The sequence below is a fragment of the Megalops cyprinoides genome, chromosome 10 (genome assembly GCF_013368585.1).
Source record: "Megalops cyprinoides isolate fMegCyp1 chromosome 10, fMegCyp1.pri, whole genome shotgun sequence".
NCBI lineage: Eukaryota > Metazoa > Chordata > Actinopteri > Elopiformes > Megalopidae > Megalops > Megalops cyprinoides.
The window spans coordinates 3,415,570-3,434,217 of record NC_050592.1 but is presented as its reverse complement, the minus strand read 5'-3'; the positions used below and the strand labels follow the sequence as shown (position 1 = coordinate 3,434,217).

Genomic DNA, 18,648 nt, shown 5'->3' with positions numbered 1-18,648 from the left:
GCCCTTTAAGATAAACAAATCATTTATGGCACTAGGTAGGTCGAGGAGTCTGAATGTGACATACCTCTGCCTGCCTGCCTCTTCCACACGCAGAACACAGGCTGTTATCCAGGGGTTCACCATCTGAAGAAAACACTGGGAGAATATTATGTGGGCACACATATTACAATACCATGTAATGTAGAAAAGATAAATATGCACCTCATTTCTCAGGAATTAAGCAGGGGTTATGTTTTAGAATGCACAGCAAATATGAGGATGGAAAGACAAATACACAATGAGCTGCTTATATTCATATATCTACTGCTTATGCACAAACAATACACCTCTCTTACCTGCACATATTCTGCGTCTGCAGAGAAATATGAAACAGAGAAGAGCCAACAAGCAGATTCCGGCTGCTAATGACCCAAACACTGCCAGCGTCAGACGGCTCCTTTCTGCCTGCTTTTGCCCACTTTCTGAAAGAAGGAAGAAGCAAAGTAACATGGAACCAGTGACAGGAAAAAACACACGGAGAATTAAATACAAACAATAATTAAGGGTAAATCAAACAGACCATTAAACACATTGAGATCATTCTACAATTTAATCGATACAGAATTTGTTATGGTACTCAGCTAATTCACTGAGGGCTGATTCTCTGAGAAGGTGTGTTACGTAGAACCATCTCCTGTTCAGTTCTGATTCTGATTCAACAAATTTAAAAGTCCTTACTGATCCCAGCTGCTACCCTTGTGTATTTCACCTTTTTGCACTCACTTGCATCCCAGTCTAGCGTGCCGTTTATGACACCCTCTCCTCTCGCGCTGGCGTTGCAGGCTAATGTCCTCCCGTGCTCACTGGGAATGTCGAACACCGAGAAAGTCACTGTGTCATTTTCCACCGTGACAGGTGGAGCTTTGGTGCCGTCACTGTGGGTCCAAGGCAGGCTGGCCCCCTCTCCATCCCCGTCACACAGCAAAGAGCAGCTCAGAGGAGAACCAGGTCCGTCACTGGAGCTGTCCGCCGTGGCTGTAATGGAGATGACATCATAGCGGTTCTGTAATAACAGGTTTTATCATGTCCACAGTACATAATTTTAAAATATAATATTAGCTCCACACAAACTAACATAGTGCACTGCTGAGATGTGTGTGTGTGTGTGTACATTCATGTCTGATTTGTTATTTGCTAATACTGATACTGTTTTTTTAGCCTCATCCCTGAGGCGTTGCTGGCTATTCTGTTTCCAGGACCTTGTTGTTACAGCTCTTACAGTGCGTACTACACTTGTCTCATCACAGCTTTGTAAGCTTCTGTAGACAATAGCATCTACAGGATGGAAAAATAATAACGTTTATCTGTTTGTGCGTCCTCTTCTATGTCCCAATATTCACTCCAAAGATAGTTAATGCACAATAAAATATCACATACACAGACCTTGCAAAACACATGGTGTGATTGATGGAATATTCATGTTTTCCTTTAAATATGTAAATATTTCCACCTGAATCTAAAACTATTTGACATAATTTATGACACAATACACAAAGAAAAAAGAAAATTACTGGTGCTGTCAAAATATATGTGGTTCTACAAACATATAACATATTCATACACTATTAAAAAATCTTTTATGTTTAAATGGTTGCAATTGCTGCAATCATCACAATTTCTACCTGATAAAATATAGCAGTCATATCATCAGTGATACCATCAGTCATTACCAGTCATATCAATACAATAATCTGGATTATGTCCATGTAGTGCTAAACAGCAAACAGCACATTTTAACAGAACCTGCAGTCTGCCGTATTTCATAGATCATGGATGCAGCTAAATATTTGGCGAAAGAACTTCAGTGTGGTCTGTATAGAACATGAATATTTAAGGTTCTGCTCTGTAGGTATTACTTAAACTTACAGACAGTATATGTGTAACGTATTCTGTCACCCTCGACAGTTGTGTACCATTTCTAATAGTACCCTCAGAACCTCTGTCCATCACAGTGCAATGACAGTGTTTCTGGATCAAAGTCTGTGCCTTAGCAGTGACGACTTCAATGAAGATCAACGATGCCTTGCCAAATACACCTCAATTGTTTTTTTTTGTTTTTTTTACTTAAACTGTTTATTTAATCCTCACGAACAACAAAAATTTATGGTAAAACTGACTGCATTCCAAGTTGAGATAAACCTTAGGAGTTCAGTCCTCTAATAAGGGACCTTTAAAACTTCATATATGGGGTTATGAGCACAGAAAAAGCCTGTGTTTTTACATTACAATACTTCACAACAGAATCCACTCTGTTGTAATTCTTCCAAATTTATGAGGATTTTTAATCTTAAGAATTACCTGTCAGCACACACAGGCTGATGGACAGCAGTCTCTGCCTTTGGCCGTAACTCCTCTCCCTCCAGCAGCTGTAGTTCCCTGCATCTGTCCTCAGGATGTCCCGTAGGAGAATAGAGGCGTTGGGAAGCAGTACGAGTCGCCCTTGGGCTCTCCCTGTCCCAGGAGCAGAGTGGTCCCCCAGGGTAGTGGGGGTCACGTCACCAAACGCCTGATATGTCCATGTTGCTGCTGCTACCCTGCTCCTCTGTCCCTCAGATATGCCCGTGCAAGCCTGTGTAAACACGCCACCTGCAGCTGCGTATATCCGCTTTGTGATGGGCGAATACGAATCTGAAATACAGTACAACGTAGTAAAGTGCGGAATTATTACCTCTACATGCAACATTTATTGAAGATGTCGCGATAACTAGTTTCACACGTACAGACGTCTTCAAATTACAGTATCTTAATGGTGACAACGCACACTTACCTTGCATTAGTGAAACGGACGTGTTGAATCCACCGGTGCATTTTTTATCGCTACAAATTTCACACGAGTAGACTCCTTGGTCCTCTTCTTGGAAATCGGTAATGACCAACGAGAAGTCTGATTGAATTTTCTTTCCGGTCCATGTACGTTTGTCGTGATAAATCATTCCCGTTCTGGCATCATAAGAGACCACAGAGTGTCCGACAGAGCTGTCCTTGCTGTAGTACCACCGACAGAGCTCTTGATGAGTTTCGCCATCCGCGCACTTAATTACGACTCTGTCCCCAAGCCGGGCGCTCAGGCGTCCTTTGAAAATTCATGTGGTAAAGTTAATGTCAATAAATATTTCAATGGATGTATGAGAAAGTCTACCTGAATGAATCAATTCATTATGAATTATTCTCATTCTTGAAATTCCATAACTTCATAGAAGTCATACTTTTTTATTTAATCAACTTGAAATGCGTTTGAACCAAAATGCCTCGGTAATTTATGTTAAATATTTATAATGAAGTAAGCGAAGATTTGGGCCGCATATTTGCTTTAAAAAGCTATTTCTCATAAAATACACGTAGATTTCAGATTTGCATTTCGGAAACCTGTGCCTAATCGTGAAAAAACTACGACAATTTGTTTGAGGGTTGATTAAAGTCGAATTTATTTCGAATTTTACCACGTATTCTTCATCGAAATTTTTAGTCCACAAAACAAGCGACATACCTTTCTCATCATCCTGTCACTTATCTTGTGATAATCATAATGGAGAAGATATATCTCTCCACTTACTCTCGGACTGTAACAGCAAAATACATTAACCGATATTTTATTTTATTTTACTTCTCAGTAACTTTGGAAATTGTGCGTAAATAATTTGGATATTGAATATGTACTGCGACAGTTGCTTAGTGCAAAACAAGCTACAATAGTTTTTGTATTGGTATTTGTTAAAAGGATATGAGCCTACCGTTTGTTGAATGTGATCTGGTCCCAACCGCAAATGATAGCATCGCAACAGCAAAGACAGCGTGAATCATTGTCCAACCGTACCGCATCTGAAAAAAAAACAGATCAAGATCTCGTATTATATTTCAGTTAACTAAATTCTGAGAAGTAAAAAGGAATTTGCCCTCACAGGGGCAAAAAAAAAACAGAGGCAGGTGACCAATAGAACAAAGACAGGAATTACATCGTTTCAGCACAAGCAATGACACAGAAATGACAGTCGCTGTGTTGATAAAGTTTCAAGCCATGTCCCACTGCGAAAAACGCGAGTGCAGAGAGAGATATAGAGACAGAGTGAGTGCTGATGTAAAAGCTTCAAGGTAATCTTACCGTGTGGTTTTTCACAGTGTCGCGGTGTGTTCCTCTTGCAGCTGTTGCTAGTCATCCAGGTTAGCAACGCCGTGGTCATCCTCGCAGTGGGCGAGTTGTGAGGTGGTCTGTGGGTAATCTTTGATTTCCTCAGTATAACTGTAAAAATGAGTTATTTACTGTGTGTTGGAAAGTTTATTGTCAATCGCCTTTGACCACATGCGAGCGCGCCTGTAAACTGCTTAGCACGCCAGTCTTTGCCATGTATTGTGCACGCAGCCTGTATTTCTCTGTATTCACCGGGCCAATGCACCAGGGATGCAGAACAGCGGCCTACACGCAGAAATATGGCAGAGACATAGACAGGCACTTTCTGTCTGCAGCTGTTGTGTAATGGTATGCAAACCTGTGATACACTTGCACCAAGGCAAACTGCCCTTGCAATGTCTTAATACACAGTTTCCAGAAAGAGATGTAGGCCTACAGTTTTCCTTTGACTAAAAATAGCCGAGCCAGGGATAGTTGCCTGCAGTACTCAGTCTCACCCAACTGTTTTGGACACAAGCATGCAGGTTTTTACATCTTTTTACCCATACAAACATTCCCATCTTTGTTTGTTTCAAATTAAGCACTTCATCATTGTAAAATTGTTCATTTATTTTCATAAACAAATTTAAGCAAAACTATTGCTTTTGGACCGACTAGTTCACTTCATTACCTTAGAATGTGCAATGTTGCCTATACTCAGACATTTTTAAAGCAAAAGATTTAACCAGCTATCAGCAATATTACTTTCAGATTTGAGATCTGCAGATTGGATGGCAGGAACATATCATGGCAAAGGAAAGTTTTCTCTGTTTGGTGGTGAGCAAGCCAATCGACTGCGTAAAGCTGTATTTTCAGCAGAATATGTTTCCATAAGGGGTTTTCCAAAACGGTGATTTCAACTTTCATATGTCGCGCTTGCTAGAAAAGGTCCATTCAGCGGGTGCCACAGTCCGGTGTAATTACTTTACATTACCTTTACATTTAATCGTTTGTCAGATACTTTTAAGGAGACTTACAAGTGAGGCAGAGTGCAACACAATAATAATGGAGTTATGATAAGGGTTGGGACATCCTGATCTCCTGTAGGTTTTGTTGCGAATTCCGCTCCAGGTAGCATCACTTTGGAACTACCAGTTTGCAAAAAAAAAAAAAGAAAAAACCCTCTTTGATGTCATTGATCGTGAGACTGTATGTGGTTTTGGTTTCAGGTATTAAAAGAGTGTCACTAAACATAAAAAGTGAAAATTTGGAGGATACAGGAAGGCTATGTAAAACTGCATCTGTGCTGTCAGCATAATCATGTGCAAGTGTATTTCAGGGTTTTACGTAAGTGCGTATGAGGTTTGCTTGGTTGTGGTATGCATTAGCATTATATCTGGAATAGTACAGTCATACATATTTCTTTGTACTCGTCAATCCAGACACACTTTTGTGATCTCGACACAACATTTAGTGGTGTCCTGTTCATGAAACCTATTCACGCCACTTCATTATACACACTGTGTAAGTGGCTCTGAGTAAGAGTGTCTGTTAAATGACAATAATGTAAATGTAAAAGCAACTACGCTGTCTGGTAACTATATGCAGTATCATTAATAGTTTTTCTTGCTACCATGAACATAAACTATAATGCATGGCAGAACAGGTCATCACTATGCACAGCGTTTTACTTTTTATTGATAAATATGAAGAGGAATACGTGAGAGACACACTGTGCAGAGCACGAGACAGACATTTGCTACAAAACAACTTGTATGTGCAATGTGTGAAAAACGCAACCTGTCAGTTTCCTGACAAGAGTCAGTATAATGATTCATAACATTTTTAGTATGATTATTCTTATTCAGCAGGAATCCAAACAAGCTGATCTTCTTTGGCAGCTGGTGAGTCACCTAACGTAGAGTGTTGTAAAGTTAGAACCTCTTAGTATCAGTTAACCTGCCATTGCTGCAACATTTCTGGTGTCAAGTTTTGAAAAGAGACGATAAAATGCAAAAAGGTCATTCTGGTTGTCTGCAACAGGTGTCTGTGGTCAAAGAAAAACAAAAAAGGCAGAACATGCTTGCAGAAATTCTTGCTTTGAAGCCTGATGGCAGTTGTTTTTACAGTACAGATCAAAAATGAAACACCCCTAACTGCGGTCAAAATAACATTTTGATGTGTTTGAACTTCTGTTCAGTTTTTAAAAAATCTTACTGAGAAGCGGGATCCAGCACTGTGGAACCTGTGCTTCATAACCAGTACAAATTTAATTTGACCACGTTTTCATTCTCGTCTGTGTTCTTATAAGGTCCAGCTTGCCTTCGTGAGACAACAAGAACTTAAGACAAAGCTAAAACATGAAACTTACCATCAACTTCCTCAACAGCTGTCCTTGGCAGGAGCCTACTGGCTGACTGCACTTTACAACATTAAAGTGTGAGGTCCATGACCACATAAAGAAAAAACAGAGGGAGGGGGTACCTCTTGTGGGGGTCCTGGCAGTGAAGAGTCTTATTTCTCTCTGATGCTGGTGGAAAGACGCTCTCTCTCTTTCGCTGCAATGGTGAGAGATCTCAGATGCAGATACACGGCACTCCGATGGAAAATGTGAAGTTATCTACCCACAGCTTTGCTTCCTTTTGCTCAGGCATCACCCCGCCTGTGGTGTCAGGCTTTCTCTTCTGTGACATTCAGTGTAACCACCAAGCCCACAGTGGCCCCCTACAGCAGCCCCTACAGCCTGTGTGAATCATTGTGGATCATTCCATGGAACAGGGGACAAGGACCTGGTGGTTTCTGGGCACCACCAGTAAATCCATCTCTTCTTCCAATCTCTGCCAAAGTTCCGCTTTAATTTTTTGAATACTTTTATACACCTGTCTTCTAAATTTAATTAGTCTTTTAAGCCCCCCCCCCCCCCCCCCAAACTGTTTTCCCCACTCTTTTATCTATTGTTCTTTTCCAGTCATTTGGCAGTTCTAGTATGACTGTTAATGGGGGGTTGAGGTGCAGAAATGCTAACTCTTCCCCTGAGCAGTGCACAGCCTCCCCAAATATGAAGGGGAAGTTTTGCGCCCATCACAACCAAAGCCACCGTCTGAAAGTGTCACTGCACATGTGTCATGGATGTGTCAGTCTGATAAACGTATCTACAGCCGAAGAGATCACACTGCCGTGAGTGTCCTGCATTCTGACTGTCATGTTTCTCAACCGTCACACACGTGATAGGCCTCGCTGGGTGGAAGCTTTAAAACTGAAAATGTCTTATTCATGAAAAATCACAAAAGTATATATACATATTGGTCATTTTTATGAGTTTTGACATGGTTCCTTGTTTCCTCTTTTAGAAAGAAAGCAATTGATTTTGATATCAATGTCAATATCAAGTGAGGATCTAAGTGGTGTTATTGTTTTGTCTGCTCATGTCATTTCTGCCAAGATTAATCATTTTCGGGTCCATCCTTTCTTGAGCTGTCATTGTTTTTAGAATGCTCTCTCAGCTGTGAATCATTGTTTATTATACATATAATTACGTAGCACTGTGGTAACAGTGAGCAACAACTACAGCACTTGTTCAGAATATCAGTCACATTTACAACTCAGGACCTGTACATGAACAATATTAAAAATTATTAATGTTTTTGTGATGGTAGCTCTCACAAGCTTCCACTGGTGTGCGTGTTGACTAACACAGCTCTTGGTAGTGTCTTCCTGTCATGACTGGTAAGCAAAATGCTAGAAGAACTGCAAGCAGGAAATCGTAGTACTGTTGACAAAGTAATATTTAAGTGTTGGGTAGGCCTACAACTTTTAAGAAAATGAAAAAAAGTTTAAGTATACAGTTTTAAACACCGTGAGAAAAAAGCAAAACCAGATGGAAACATTTCAACCAGAATTGTGCTCACAGATGAGTCAACACATAAGGAAACTCATAGTTTCCTGATTCACTATATCTATAGCCTCGACGGCTGGTAACGACCCATTTCTCTACGACAGCCGTTTCCTCCCCGCTGGCGCGGTAGCCTTTGTCTTCTTTGATTGACATTGTAGGTTCGAGTCGAGGAGCCAGGCGTTCTGCGGCCAATTATGTCAGAAGTCGATTCGCCTGACAAAATTCCCCCTTCATTTGGTGTTGTGTAAAAAAAAAAAAAAATCCTAACGTCTCAGATGTCTTGAGATTATGCTGCAAAAGGGGTAGGTATGGATGTAGCCTATTATTTTTCTTAACCACAATTTAGATGTCACCCTCCGCACCGTCTTTTAGCGGATGATTAGATGCCGTTATATTGAAATTATTTAAAAAAAAAATAGTTGAGGCCTTAAGAAACTTGAGCCTCCCCTCATATTAGCAAAGTATTTTAACATATTTTTAACATACAATTTTACAGAAACTGCAGGCACCAGATAGCTTACTCTGAGATTTAAATTAAGTCAATGTTTATTTAATCTCCATACCTTCAGCATGGATTATCTGACAACAAACAAATAATGAACTGTGTGTTTTTCTCAAGTCATTTCATTCGGAAAAAATTTGCATTTGATTAAGTCGTTTCAACTTCTGCTTTTTATTATTATTATTTTTGCACTTCATATATCCGAACTTGCTGTTGAGAAAACAATTGTTTAAAATCCACTACTTATTTTTGACCTTTTTTCTTTTTAATAGTTGTAGGCTATTCACCACATCACATCTTAACACAGGCCTTGCTTTATCCGTATGGTCTTTTTTCACAGGTGATCATGAAGGAAAAATGCTCTCTGAGGGGAAAAAAAATCATAATGCCCTAGTCGTGAGACAGGCGTTTGTGGATTTCTGTAAACACGGATGGAACACCGATGTGCTAACAGCCTGGCTTTCTGTCCATTGGCTTTGCAGCGATACGGCAGAGACGCCACCCCTCCGGCAGCCAATCCCGAACATTTTTTTCTCGGCCAGCGGGACGCTCCGTGCACAACTCCACTGTCACGCATTGTAACATCGAGTAGGTCACACCATACGCCAAGGATTTTTGCAAAACGATTGTCAGCAAAGCGTTTCTTTTGCAATGGGGCTCATCGAGTCCGTTGAGAACTTGACGCAGTTCAATTTCGATCCCCGGCGCGTGTATCACTTGCTGGCCGTCTTTTGTTTGGTGTTTGCGGCGTTGCAAATAGCGAAGCTCTTCGCCAAAAGACAGAAGTGGATTCGAATTCTCGAGTGTTTTCCGGGGCCACCTACACACTGGCTGCTCGGACACGTTCATGAGGTAAACAGTTTTCCTTCGCGGTCTCTTAAATTGCTATGTGACGAACGCCACGATCTATGTGGCCGTGAAAGCCTGGTGCAATATTACTTTATGCAAGAGGGACTGATACTGCACGTCATTCATATTGCGATGCGGACCACGTTTAGAGTTCATCTCAGGTCTGCCATCTTACAGTGAGGCTGCGTACAAACAGGTAACTAACTGCAGCGTTTAAGATATGAATGCAGATCTGTGTCCAGATGTGAAAGGCATGAGTGTCTTTTTTTCTTTTCATAATGCAAAGGTATACTTATCGTAAGTTTCTCAATTGTGTGTTGCTTTCTGAAAAAATTTGAGTCGACTCAGCCACACTGTGAAGCACATACAAAGTGAATTGGTTACACAGTTATTTCCAGTTGGGGTATCATTTTCGATTCGGCACAAAGTAGCCTCCATACAGAAATGGCCAGCAGCGAAGGCAGACAGGCGAGATTCGGCATTGTTTGCAGTGGCAATGCGTTTGTTTCGATAAACCTCTTTATTCTGTGCGAATACATGTCATATTCCAAGCGAGAAGGGTTTAGTGGTGGATAGGTGGAAACCACTAGCTTCCCCGGCCTGCGTCTCAGACATCCTCTCACACCAATTTCATGTGCATTTCAGTTTCGGCAAGATGGGACGGATTTAGACAAAGTTTTAACGTGGGGAGAGAAGTACCCTCTGGCGTATCCGATGTGGTTCGGACCATTCGTTGCATTCCTGAATATCCATCACCCCGCTTATGTGAAGACCATTCTGGCATCACCAGGTGCACTGTGTACTTTGTGTACACAATTCTAGATAATGTGGCAGCTTGGTTCTCCAATGTGCATTTGCTCTTCTGTTCTGGGAAGGTACAGTAATTTCTGTAATACTGTTTCTCTCATAACAGAACCCAAAGATGATATTGCATATCAATTCCTAATTCCTTGGATAGGTGAGTTCTGTTTTCAATGTATTATATGTAGTAAATACTTTTACTCTTTATTTGTATGTGTTATTCTGAGAGTTGTGTGCATTAAAGGTATGATACAAATTATGTGAGCCTCTTAAAATATGTTTGGAAAAAAGGAAATTTAAAATTTCTGTTAATCAAGTATGACAAAAAAAAAAACAGATGTTTGCTGCCAGGATTAACCGCAGCGATAAAGTATTATCATGGTTATGAGGAAAATGCAAAGATGAAGGGGTGTGGATTTTAGCAAACATTTAATGACTGATTAACCCCCAGTGCCATTTTTATGCCAGGTTACATTCTGTTATGTATGACTGGTTCAGGGACAAGCATAGTGAGGATGTTTAAAAACGGCAATGTATCATAATACTTCAGGGTATTTAAGGTTTATTTATAATTAATACTGCATTATATGGAACACACATGTGCCACTCTGTTGCTATACCAAGGGCATATGCCATGTAGCTATTATTGTGCTTTGTCCTAAATAAATTTAAATTGGTTTATGTTTAATTCCAATATAAGTAATTACAGTTATATATAATAATTAAATAAATCCCTTTTAATTTTTTTTAAAATTCTTGCTGAAATTCTTCAGACTAAGATCAGAGGGATATCACTCTTGATAAACATCCCCGTATGTACACACCATGTAGCTGCTGCTTGGTTATTAAAAGTGGAAAAAACTGAAGTGATTTTGAGGCTCATTCCTGTGGTTTTGCAGGGGACGGGTTGCTCGTGTCTCAAGGTCAGAAGTGGTTTCGCCACAGAAGGCTGCTGACTCCAGGCTTCCATTATGATGTTCTGAAGCCTTATGTGAAACTAATGGCTGACTCCACCAAAATTATGCTGGTGTGTTGATGGAGCTGACCTTAATGTTGACTTTTCACTTTTCTTCCTTCGTTCTGAGAGAATGATGGTTCTCAGTCCTTCCCTGAGTGTTCGAACACTGGAAAGGGGCAGCCTTTCTGAAACTGGTTGATGAGGTTTGCAAATATTAGCGGATATATGAGTGTGTTAGACACACACGTCAACCGCATTCTTTTTGCAATTAAAGTGCACCTCACATGTTTCTACAGGACAAATGGGAAGCGTTCGCTAACAAAGACGAGTCGTTTGAGCTTTTCGAACACGTGAGCCTGATGACTCTCGACAGCATTATGAAGTGTGCCTTCAGCAGCAACAGCAACTGTCAGATAGAGAGGTTTGGTGATTCTTCATATTAATGTAGTCACCATTCACTAGCCCCATGGTTTGTGCCTGCTTTCATTTTGACTTCTTCCAATGTCACTTAGTATGGAGACAGTAAAAATTTCCCTCATTTCTAAGGTTTTGGGGTTACAAGATAAACCCTTTCCTATCAAAGCCTGATAGGCTGACAGTACAAGTTCCTGGAATTTGAAGTCAAATTGGTTAGAAATAGTTGGTATTCTGCCGTATGCTTTAGAATTTTTGCAGAAGGTGCATTTTAATTCAGCAGGTTCAGCCAAAAATCATGGGAGAATGTCACTATAAGCTTGGTAACCAAGACGTCATGTGTTTGTATGTTTTTTTTAATCTTTCAGCGGCACTAATGCATACATCCAGGCGGTGTATGAGCTGAGTTATCTGATAAACCTCAGGTTCCGGACTTTTCCATACCACTGTGAAACAATCTTCCGTCTCAGCCCACACGGCTACAGGTTCCGCAAAGCCTGCAGTATAGCACATCACCACACAGGTGAGTTTTTTTTTTTTTTAATCATATCCTCACCTGGCCACATGCATCAGGACCGGAAGCCCTGTTCCAGGAGGCTGCAAAATAATTAGATTTATGAGCTAGTTTTATTAATAATAACTATGATGTTGACTCACTAAAATAGCCTAAGCTAAATTAAACTAAACTAAAAAGACTAAAATTAACAAAATAAAAATAAACCAAGCTAATAAACTAACATAACCTCATTTTGCAGTTGGCTCCAGCATGTGGTTCACATAGATATGGGCCTTGGGTGAGAGCACTGGGGTATACTCTTTGATGTCTGTAAATTCTCTTCACAGAGGAAGTTATAAAAAAGAGAAAAGAAGCTCTCAAAGACGAGATGGAACTGGGCAAAATAGAAAAGAAGCGATACCTGGACTTTCTGGACATCTTACTGTGTGCAAGAGTACGCCGCCGCCTCCCCTGCTGTGTTTCCCTTCCCGGTGCAGCTAAACAGAACACAAAATTTAGTGGAATTAACTTGAAAATGTGGAAAATGTGGAACTTAGGATCTTAGAGTAAAGGTACTTGTTTATCATTAGCAGCTGATTGGGCCTTTTAGCCATTTCACTGCGGTGTGACTGGAAATTTAGGCCCTTTCAGTGTGTAGAAAGGAAGGATCCCGCGGTGTGATTGGACATTTAGGCCCTTTCGGTGTGTAGAACAGAACGATCCCGCGGTGTGATTGGGCGAGCCCCAAACGGCTGTGGTTGCGTTTCAGGACGAGCACCAGCAGGGGCTCTCGGACGAGGCCATCCGGGCCGAGGTGGACACCTTCATGTTCGAGGGGCATGACACCACGGCCAGCGGCATCTCCTGGATCCTGTACAGCCTGGCCGGCCACCCCGAGCACCAGCAGCGCTGCAGGGAGGAGATCGCTCGGGCGCTGGAGGGGAAGGACTCCATGGAATGGTATGGCAGGAACCCAGCCTGTCCTCTCACAAGCGCTCGTGAGCTCGGCCCCGATATATCCGCACCTCGTGCTTTATGGCACAGATCCCAGCTTCTCTCTCTGAAACGTCACGTACATAAGGACAGCAGTGTGGCGCAGTGGTAAGGAGCAGGGCCCGTACCGAAAAGGCTGCTGGTTCGATTCCCCGCTGGGGCACAGCTGCTGTACCCTTGGACAAGGCTCTTAATCCATAATTGCTTCAGTAAAATCCAGCTGTATAAGTGGATAAAACTGTATGCAGGTTGCTCTGGATAAGACTGTCTGCTAAGTGACAATAATTTAATGTGCCTTCTGCAGTAGCTTATCATCGTATGCTGTAAAGAAAATCTTTAATTTTCCATCAGATTCTAATTGAATTTTAATCCTATTTCGATTTCTATCAGATTAAACTAATTGTGTAAAACTTGCCTTGATCCCAGGGAGGACCTCAGTAAGATCCCATACACAACAATGTGCGTTAAGGAATCTCTGCGCCTCTATCCCCCCGTGCCTGGGATGTCCCGGAAGCTCACCAAGCCAATGACGTTCTTCGATGGGAGGACCGTTCCAGAAGGTGGGGAATTCATATCCGTCTCTTTCAGAGCAGACAAAAACAAACACACTTTGATTATGAACTTTATCTGTACAAGATAAAGATCCTTGTGTCACGAAACATTAATAGGTCATCGTTCGCAGTTAGACCTTTGTCTCGGTCAGAAGTTAAATATTAAACGTCCTAAGCTCTCACCTGTATCAGCATATAAAAAAACGTGAACTATAACCCAGGTTCTTCTGCAGCTGGGTCACAAGTTCAGGTGCAAAAGTTAGTAGTGTGAAGCTCCGTACAATGGCAATCTCCCCTGTGAACTTTCACTTTAAGAGATTACACAGTAAACTCATCCAGTTTAAAATGCAGACATTGTGCAAAACCACAGCAGCTAGGTGATGCTGCCCTTTGTCAGCCATTAATTCCAGCTCAAGTTCAGTTAAATTCTGCACTGAAGTTTGGAAGTATTTTTTCTGCAAAGAGTTAACGTATGGAGTAACCTGCCAGGATTCACAGCAGTAACGTGACAGGCGTGACAGAGCGCAAAATGCACTTTAGGCCACAGGACAAAAGGAGGGGCCCAGGGGGACCCCGTTGCCTGTTCTCGTCACTGAACAATATGTTCTTATTGTGTGCATAGTTAAATGAATGGCAGTATAGCGCAGTGGTAAGGAGCGGGGCTCATAATTGAAAGGTTGCAGGTTTAATTACTTGCAGGGGCAATGCTGCTGAACCCTTGGGAAACATACTTAACCCAAAATGGCCTCAGTAAATATCTGGCTGTATAAATGGATGAAAACGTAAAAATTGTAACCTGTAAGTTGCTCTGGATAAAACCCGTCTGTTAAATGACAATGCAGTGCAAGCAATGAATGGTTAGGATTATTAAATAATACACATTTTCACAATTTAGTCATAGGTCATTTCTCTGCATATTTACATTAACGTGCATTCAGGAACAAGCCATAAACATTACATGCACTGCAGTCTGAACAGGCATGTTGTCACGCTTTGCAGGTTGTCTCATTGGAACCAGCGTTTACGGCATTCACAGGAATCCGACGGTTTGGGAAAATCCCAGCGTAAGTTTGCGATTACACTTAAACACTTTAGTTATCTTAAACACTTCAGTTACTATGGGAGTAATAAGCCTGTAAATGTTTGTTAAATGTGTTGTTAAATAGAGTCAGGGTGCCAAGAGCCTTTTACTGTCATTTGTAGCTTTTGTAAACTATCTGACTTAATACATGTCATGCTTCTGTCTCTTAAGGTGTTCGATCCACTGAGGTTTCTGCCGGAAAACTGCGCCAAGAGGTCTCCTCATGCTTTTGTGCCTTTCTCTGCCGGACCCAGGTTTGTATTGGCCAATGCAATCCGTGATGCAGCAAAAAGTAAAGAGAACATGATTGGTCTGGCAACAGATTGCAGCTCTTAAGTTACAAAGGTCACAATAGTTGCTGGTGAGGGCTTTCATTTACCAGACAATGGCTTTGTGTTTGGATTGGAGGTCTGGTGTCAGTGACCTACTTCTTACAACTGTATCTTTTAAAGTGACAGCGCAATCAAATTTAAAAGTGCTTTAAAGAAAAAAAAAAAGCATTTGCTTACCTTGAAATGCAGTCTTCAGAGAGCTCCAGCGGTGTACGGGGTCTGTCTGCACGCTCAGGCCCGCTGCTGCTGCATGCTGATGGTCAGCATTATCATAGAAACAGGAAGTCAGTTTGGCACCCCGGAACTCTAGTGGCAAAATTTCATTCCAGAATCACCAAACGACATATTGAATCCAAATCGTCAGGGAGAGTCATCCTTCGTGAATCCTTGAATAGAGACTGGAACTCTGTTTTATCACGGATCAAGATGCTGCTGCCCACAGCCATTTGCCTTGCAGTGATTGTTTTAGATGCAAACCAGCTTTGCTCAAGGCTGTGTAGTGCCTACAGGGCGCACTCGAGTGAGCCTGACACTTTCAGTGTGTTGCCACAGGACTAAACGTACCACAGAGCTACTGCAGCATCAACAGGATTTAAACAGTTTGCGAGAATGAAAACAGGCTTCAATTGCACAAAACATAAGTTTGTATACTGTATGTGTACAAGTATATACTGTACTAACTTGAAACTTAAAGAAATTGGGTATAAAAGTGTGTTTTGGCATTTCAGTTTTTTTCCTGCTTCTTTCCATAAGAAGTTTATGAAAACACTAAACTCTTTCATAAGTACTTTCATAAGTTATTTTTAAATTCATCACTGTTTTCTCTTAGTATAGTTCTGCTTTGTACCCACGATAATCCACAACACTTGTGGTTTGCTGTGTAGATTCAGTCATCTGAAAATCGCTTGATTTAGATTCAGTAAAATATACTTATTGTGTAGAAATAATTCCTCATTGATGAAAAAAGTATATATAGTGATGACATTTGTTTTCCCCGAAACAGAAACTGTATCGGACAAAACTTCGCCATGAACGAAATGAAAGTAGCAGTAGCGCTGACTCTGAGACGATACAAGCTGGAAAGGGACCCCGAAAAAACACCCAAAATGATCCCCCGTCTTGTGCTGCGCTCTCTGAACGGAATCCACCTGAAGATCAAACACGTGGAGCTCGAACCCTGACTGCAACTCAGTGGGTTGCGTTTGGGATTTTTAACGAGGGCTCTCTGTTAATACTGTAATTCACAAAGAAACTGGATATAACAATAATTATGATACAGGTTACTTTTTGTGTGAAGTACATTTGCAATTCCCAAGAACAAGGGAGAAATGTTTGATTCAGTTAGCATTTTAAAGAATTACTGCTAGTGGTGCTTTCAACATAAGGGCAATTCATCAAATAGGGGTAGCATTATATTTTTAAAGGGATTATCATTGTCATTTGGTTTTCTTTTGTCAGAAACATTCTTTTTTGTACTCAGAATGTCCTAATACTCACAAACCTTTAGGCATTAATGTTAAAATATTACAAATCATCTTTGATTTTGACTGATGTCAAATTAAGATGCTGCTTTTACTGTGCAAAATACACATGCTAGTGTCACAGGTGGTATTGTGTCCTAGAGTGTTTTGTTTTGAAGTCTTAGTTTAGTACAGCTACCGCAGTACAGACTTACTTACCCTAAACTCTCAATGTGTTTTTGCTCCTTTAGACTTAAAGAGTTATTTCTCAGTTTGAGAATACTTACTCAATTCTCCTTCAGACGAATTAAAGAGCCCTGCTACCACTATGTTTTTCCTGTTACCCGGTGCTGAAAATGCCCGGCACATCCTCTTTCCGTAACCTAGCAACAGCTGAATGTGTGTGTTGTGGTTGACAACACTATTTCATTTACCCATTGCCTTTAACAAAACCAGTGGCTTGGAAAAGCATTTGAGTCCTTCCGTCTCACAGGATCCTGGCTGTGACGTGTTTTTTTTTTCCTTCTTTTTAAAGTATTTGAACAAGGCTTCCCTTTACTGCAGCTGACTGACTTCTGGTTTCAATTCACAACACCAAAGGGAAAAAAGACACCAAGGCCTTCAGAGGAGTTAAATACATAGTGTAGTGTATCCTCAGTTGGCCTGTCCCGTGACTGTGCATAGCTGAATCTGAGACATGTATCACATTCAGACTGCGGCAGGTGGCATTCAGGCAGCCCCAGGGTCCACATGCAGCTGCCAATGCATTTCCTGTTCACACTTGCAGATAATTCAGGGGAAAAAACATCGAGAAATCAGCTTGACTGAAATGAATATTAGTGTAACTGATTAAACACTATTCGTCAATCACTCTAGGAAAGCAAGGTGTTGAGGAATGGCTTGCTTTGTTGTTATTACAGAGTAGGATGTTCCCTGTAGTCCTGGCCCGAATTCCAGTTCTCTCTCTTTCAATCCAGCCTTCTAATGATACCTCGTCAGTGTAAGAGACTAATTAATCCATGCTCCTCCTCAGCTGGCGTACGGTGACCACTCTGGCACAAAAATGGGCACAGATCCCCCCAGATGGGTGCTACATGTTGGAAGCTGAGGCAGGTCAGCCAGCTTCACTTTAAAGCACTTAAGGATCCATTACATTATTATCACTTAGCGGTCACTCTTGCCCAGAGCAACTTGCATATGTTACAGCTTTAAATGTTACCCACTTATACAGCTGGATATTTACTGAGGCTATTGTGGGTGAAGTACCTTGCCCAAGGGTACAACAGCAGTGCCCCAGCAGGGAATTGAACCGGCAGCCTCCTGGTTTTGAGACCTGCTCCTTCCCACTACCCTTGCATGAAGCATAAATTAATTGCATTGTAGGCAAAAACATGAATGCACTCAATGATTATTTGACTATTTGCCTGGGAGTTCAGCGTAGTTCAGTAGCTTACCCGTCTCACGCTTCTCGCACCCCTCTTGTGTAACGCATGGCGTTGCGCTCCGTTCTCACAGCAGGTAGCACCCGCAGAGGCAGCGGCAGGTTTCAGAGCCTCACAGCACACAGGGCGGGCGGGCAACGTGTTGCACACGACTGCAAACATAGCGCCGTAGCAACACTTTCACGCTCACGCTCACACTCACGCTTACGCTCGCGTCTCACAACTGTCACACACAGCCGTGAATCGCAACGCCCGCCTGTAACGGCAGCATGCTTTCACTTCACTCGTCTGAGCACGCACTGAGAATTTCGGTCGGCGCTCCTTCACCCTTCTGCTTTCATGAGAATCAAAAAAATCACGTGTGTGCAGAATGCAGACGCTCCTCACAGCCAAGAACGAGGACCGTTGCATTACGGCAGGATAGAGGCCTTAGTCTGACAACAGTCACAGGAATTCAAATGGAGACCAAAGCTGGACACAATTCCTCGGCGGAGGACAGCTTTCTGCTGCCCCGAACCAGGACAGCGTGATGGCCGATATCCTCATTTGATCTTCCTATATATTAACCACAAAGGAAAAAAAAATTAAAGCCTGTGTAAATGATTACTTTTTTGCTCTGTAACCCCATGTTCAAGACAATAAATTTCACACTTTAGTGCAAAGATGAACTGTGTTAACTTCAGTTCTAATGAGGTGCTGCATGCTCAATTGAGATAATGGGTGCCGTGTT

General features: G+C 41.6%; 1 protein-coding gene across 1 annotated transcript; it reads left to right on the top strand.

The window, feature by feature from the left end:
* The first annotated feature begins 8,959 nt into the window (after nt 1-8,959).
* Nucleotides 8,960-16,812, top strand: LOC118784514 (cytochrome P450 4B1). The gene is made up of 12 exons (XM_036538777.1): nt 8,960-9,393; nt 10,036-10,180; nt 10,304-10,348; nt 11,091-11,218; nt 11,446-11,570; nt 11,932-12,086; nt 12,407-12,513; nt 12,829-13,019; nt 13,479-13,612; nt 14,603-14,667; nt 14,856-14,938; nt 16,020-16,812. The coding sequence occupies exons 1-12, from the start codon at nt 9,193-9,195 to the stop codon at nt 16,195-16,197; spliced, it is 1,557 nt and encodes a 518-aa protein (XP_036394670.1). The 5' UTR covers nt 8,960-9,192; the 3' UTR covers nt 16,198-16,812.
* Nucleotides 16,813-18,648: the final 1,836 nt, after the last annotated feature.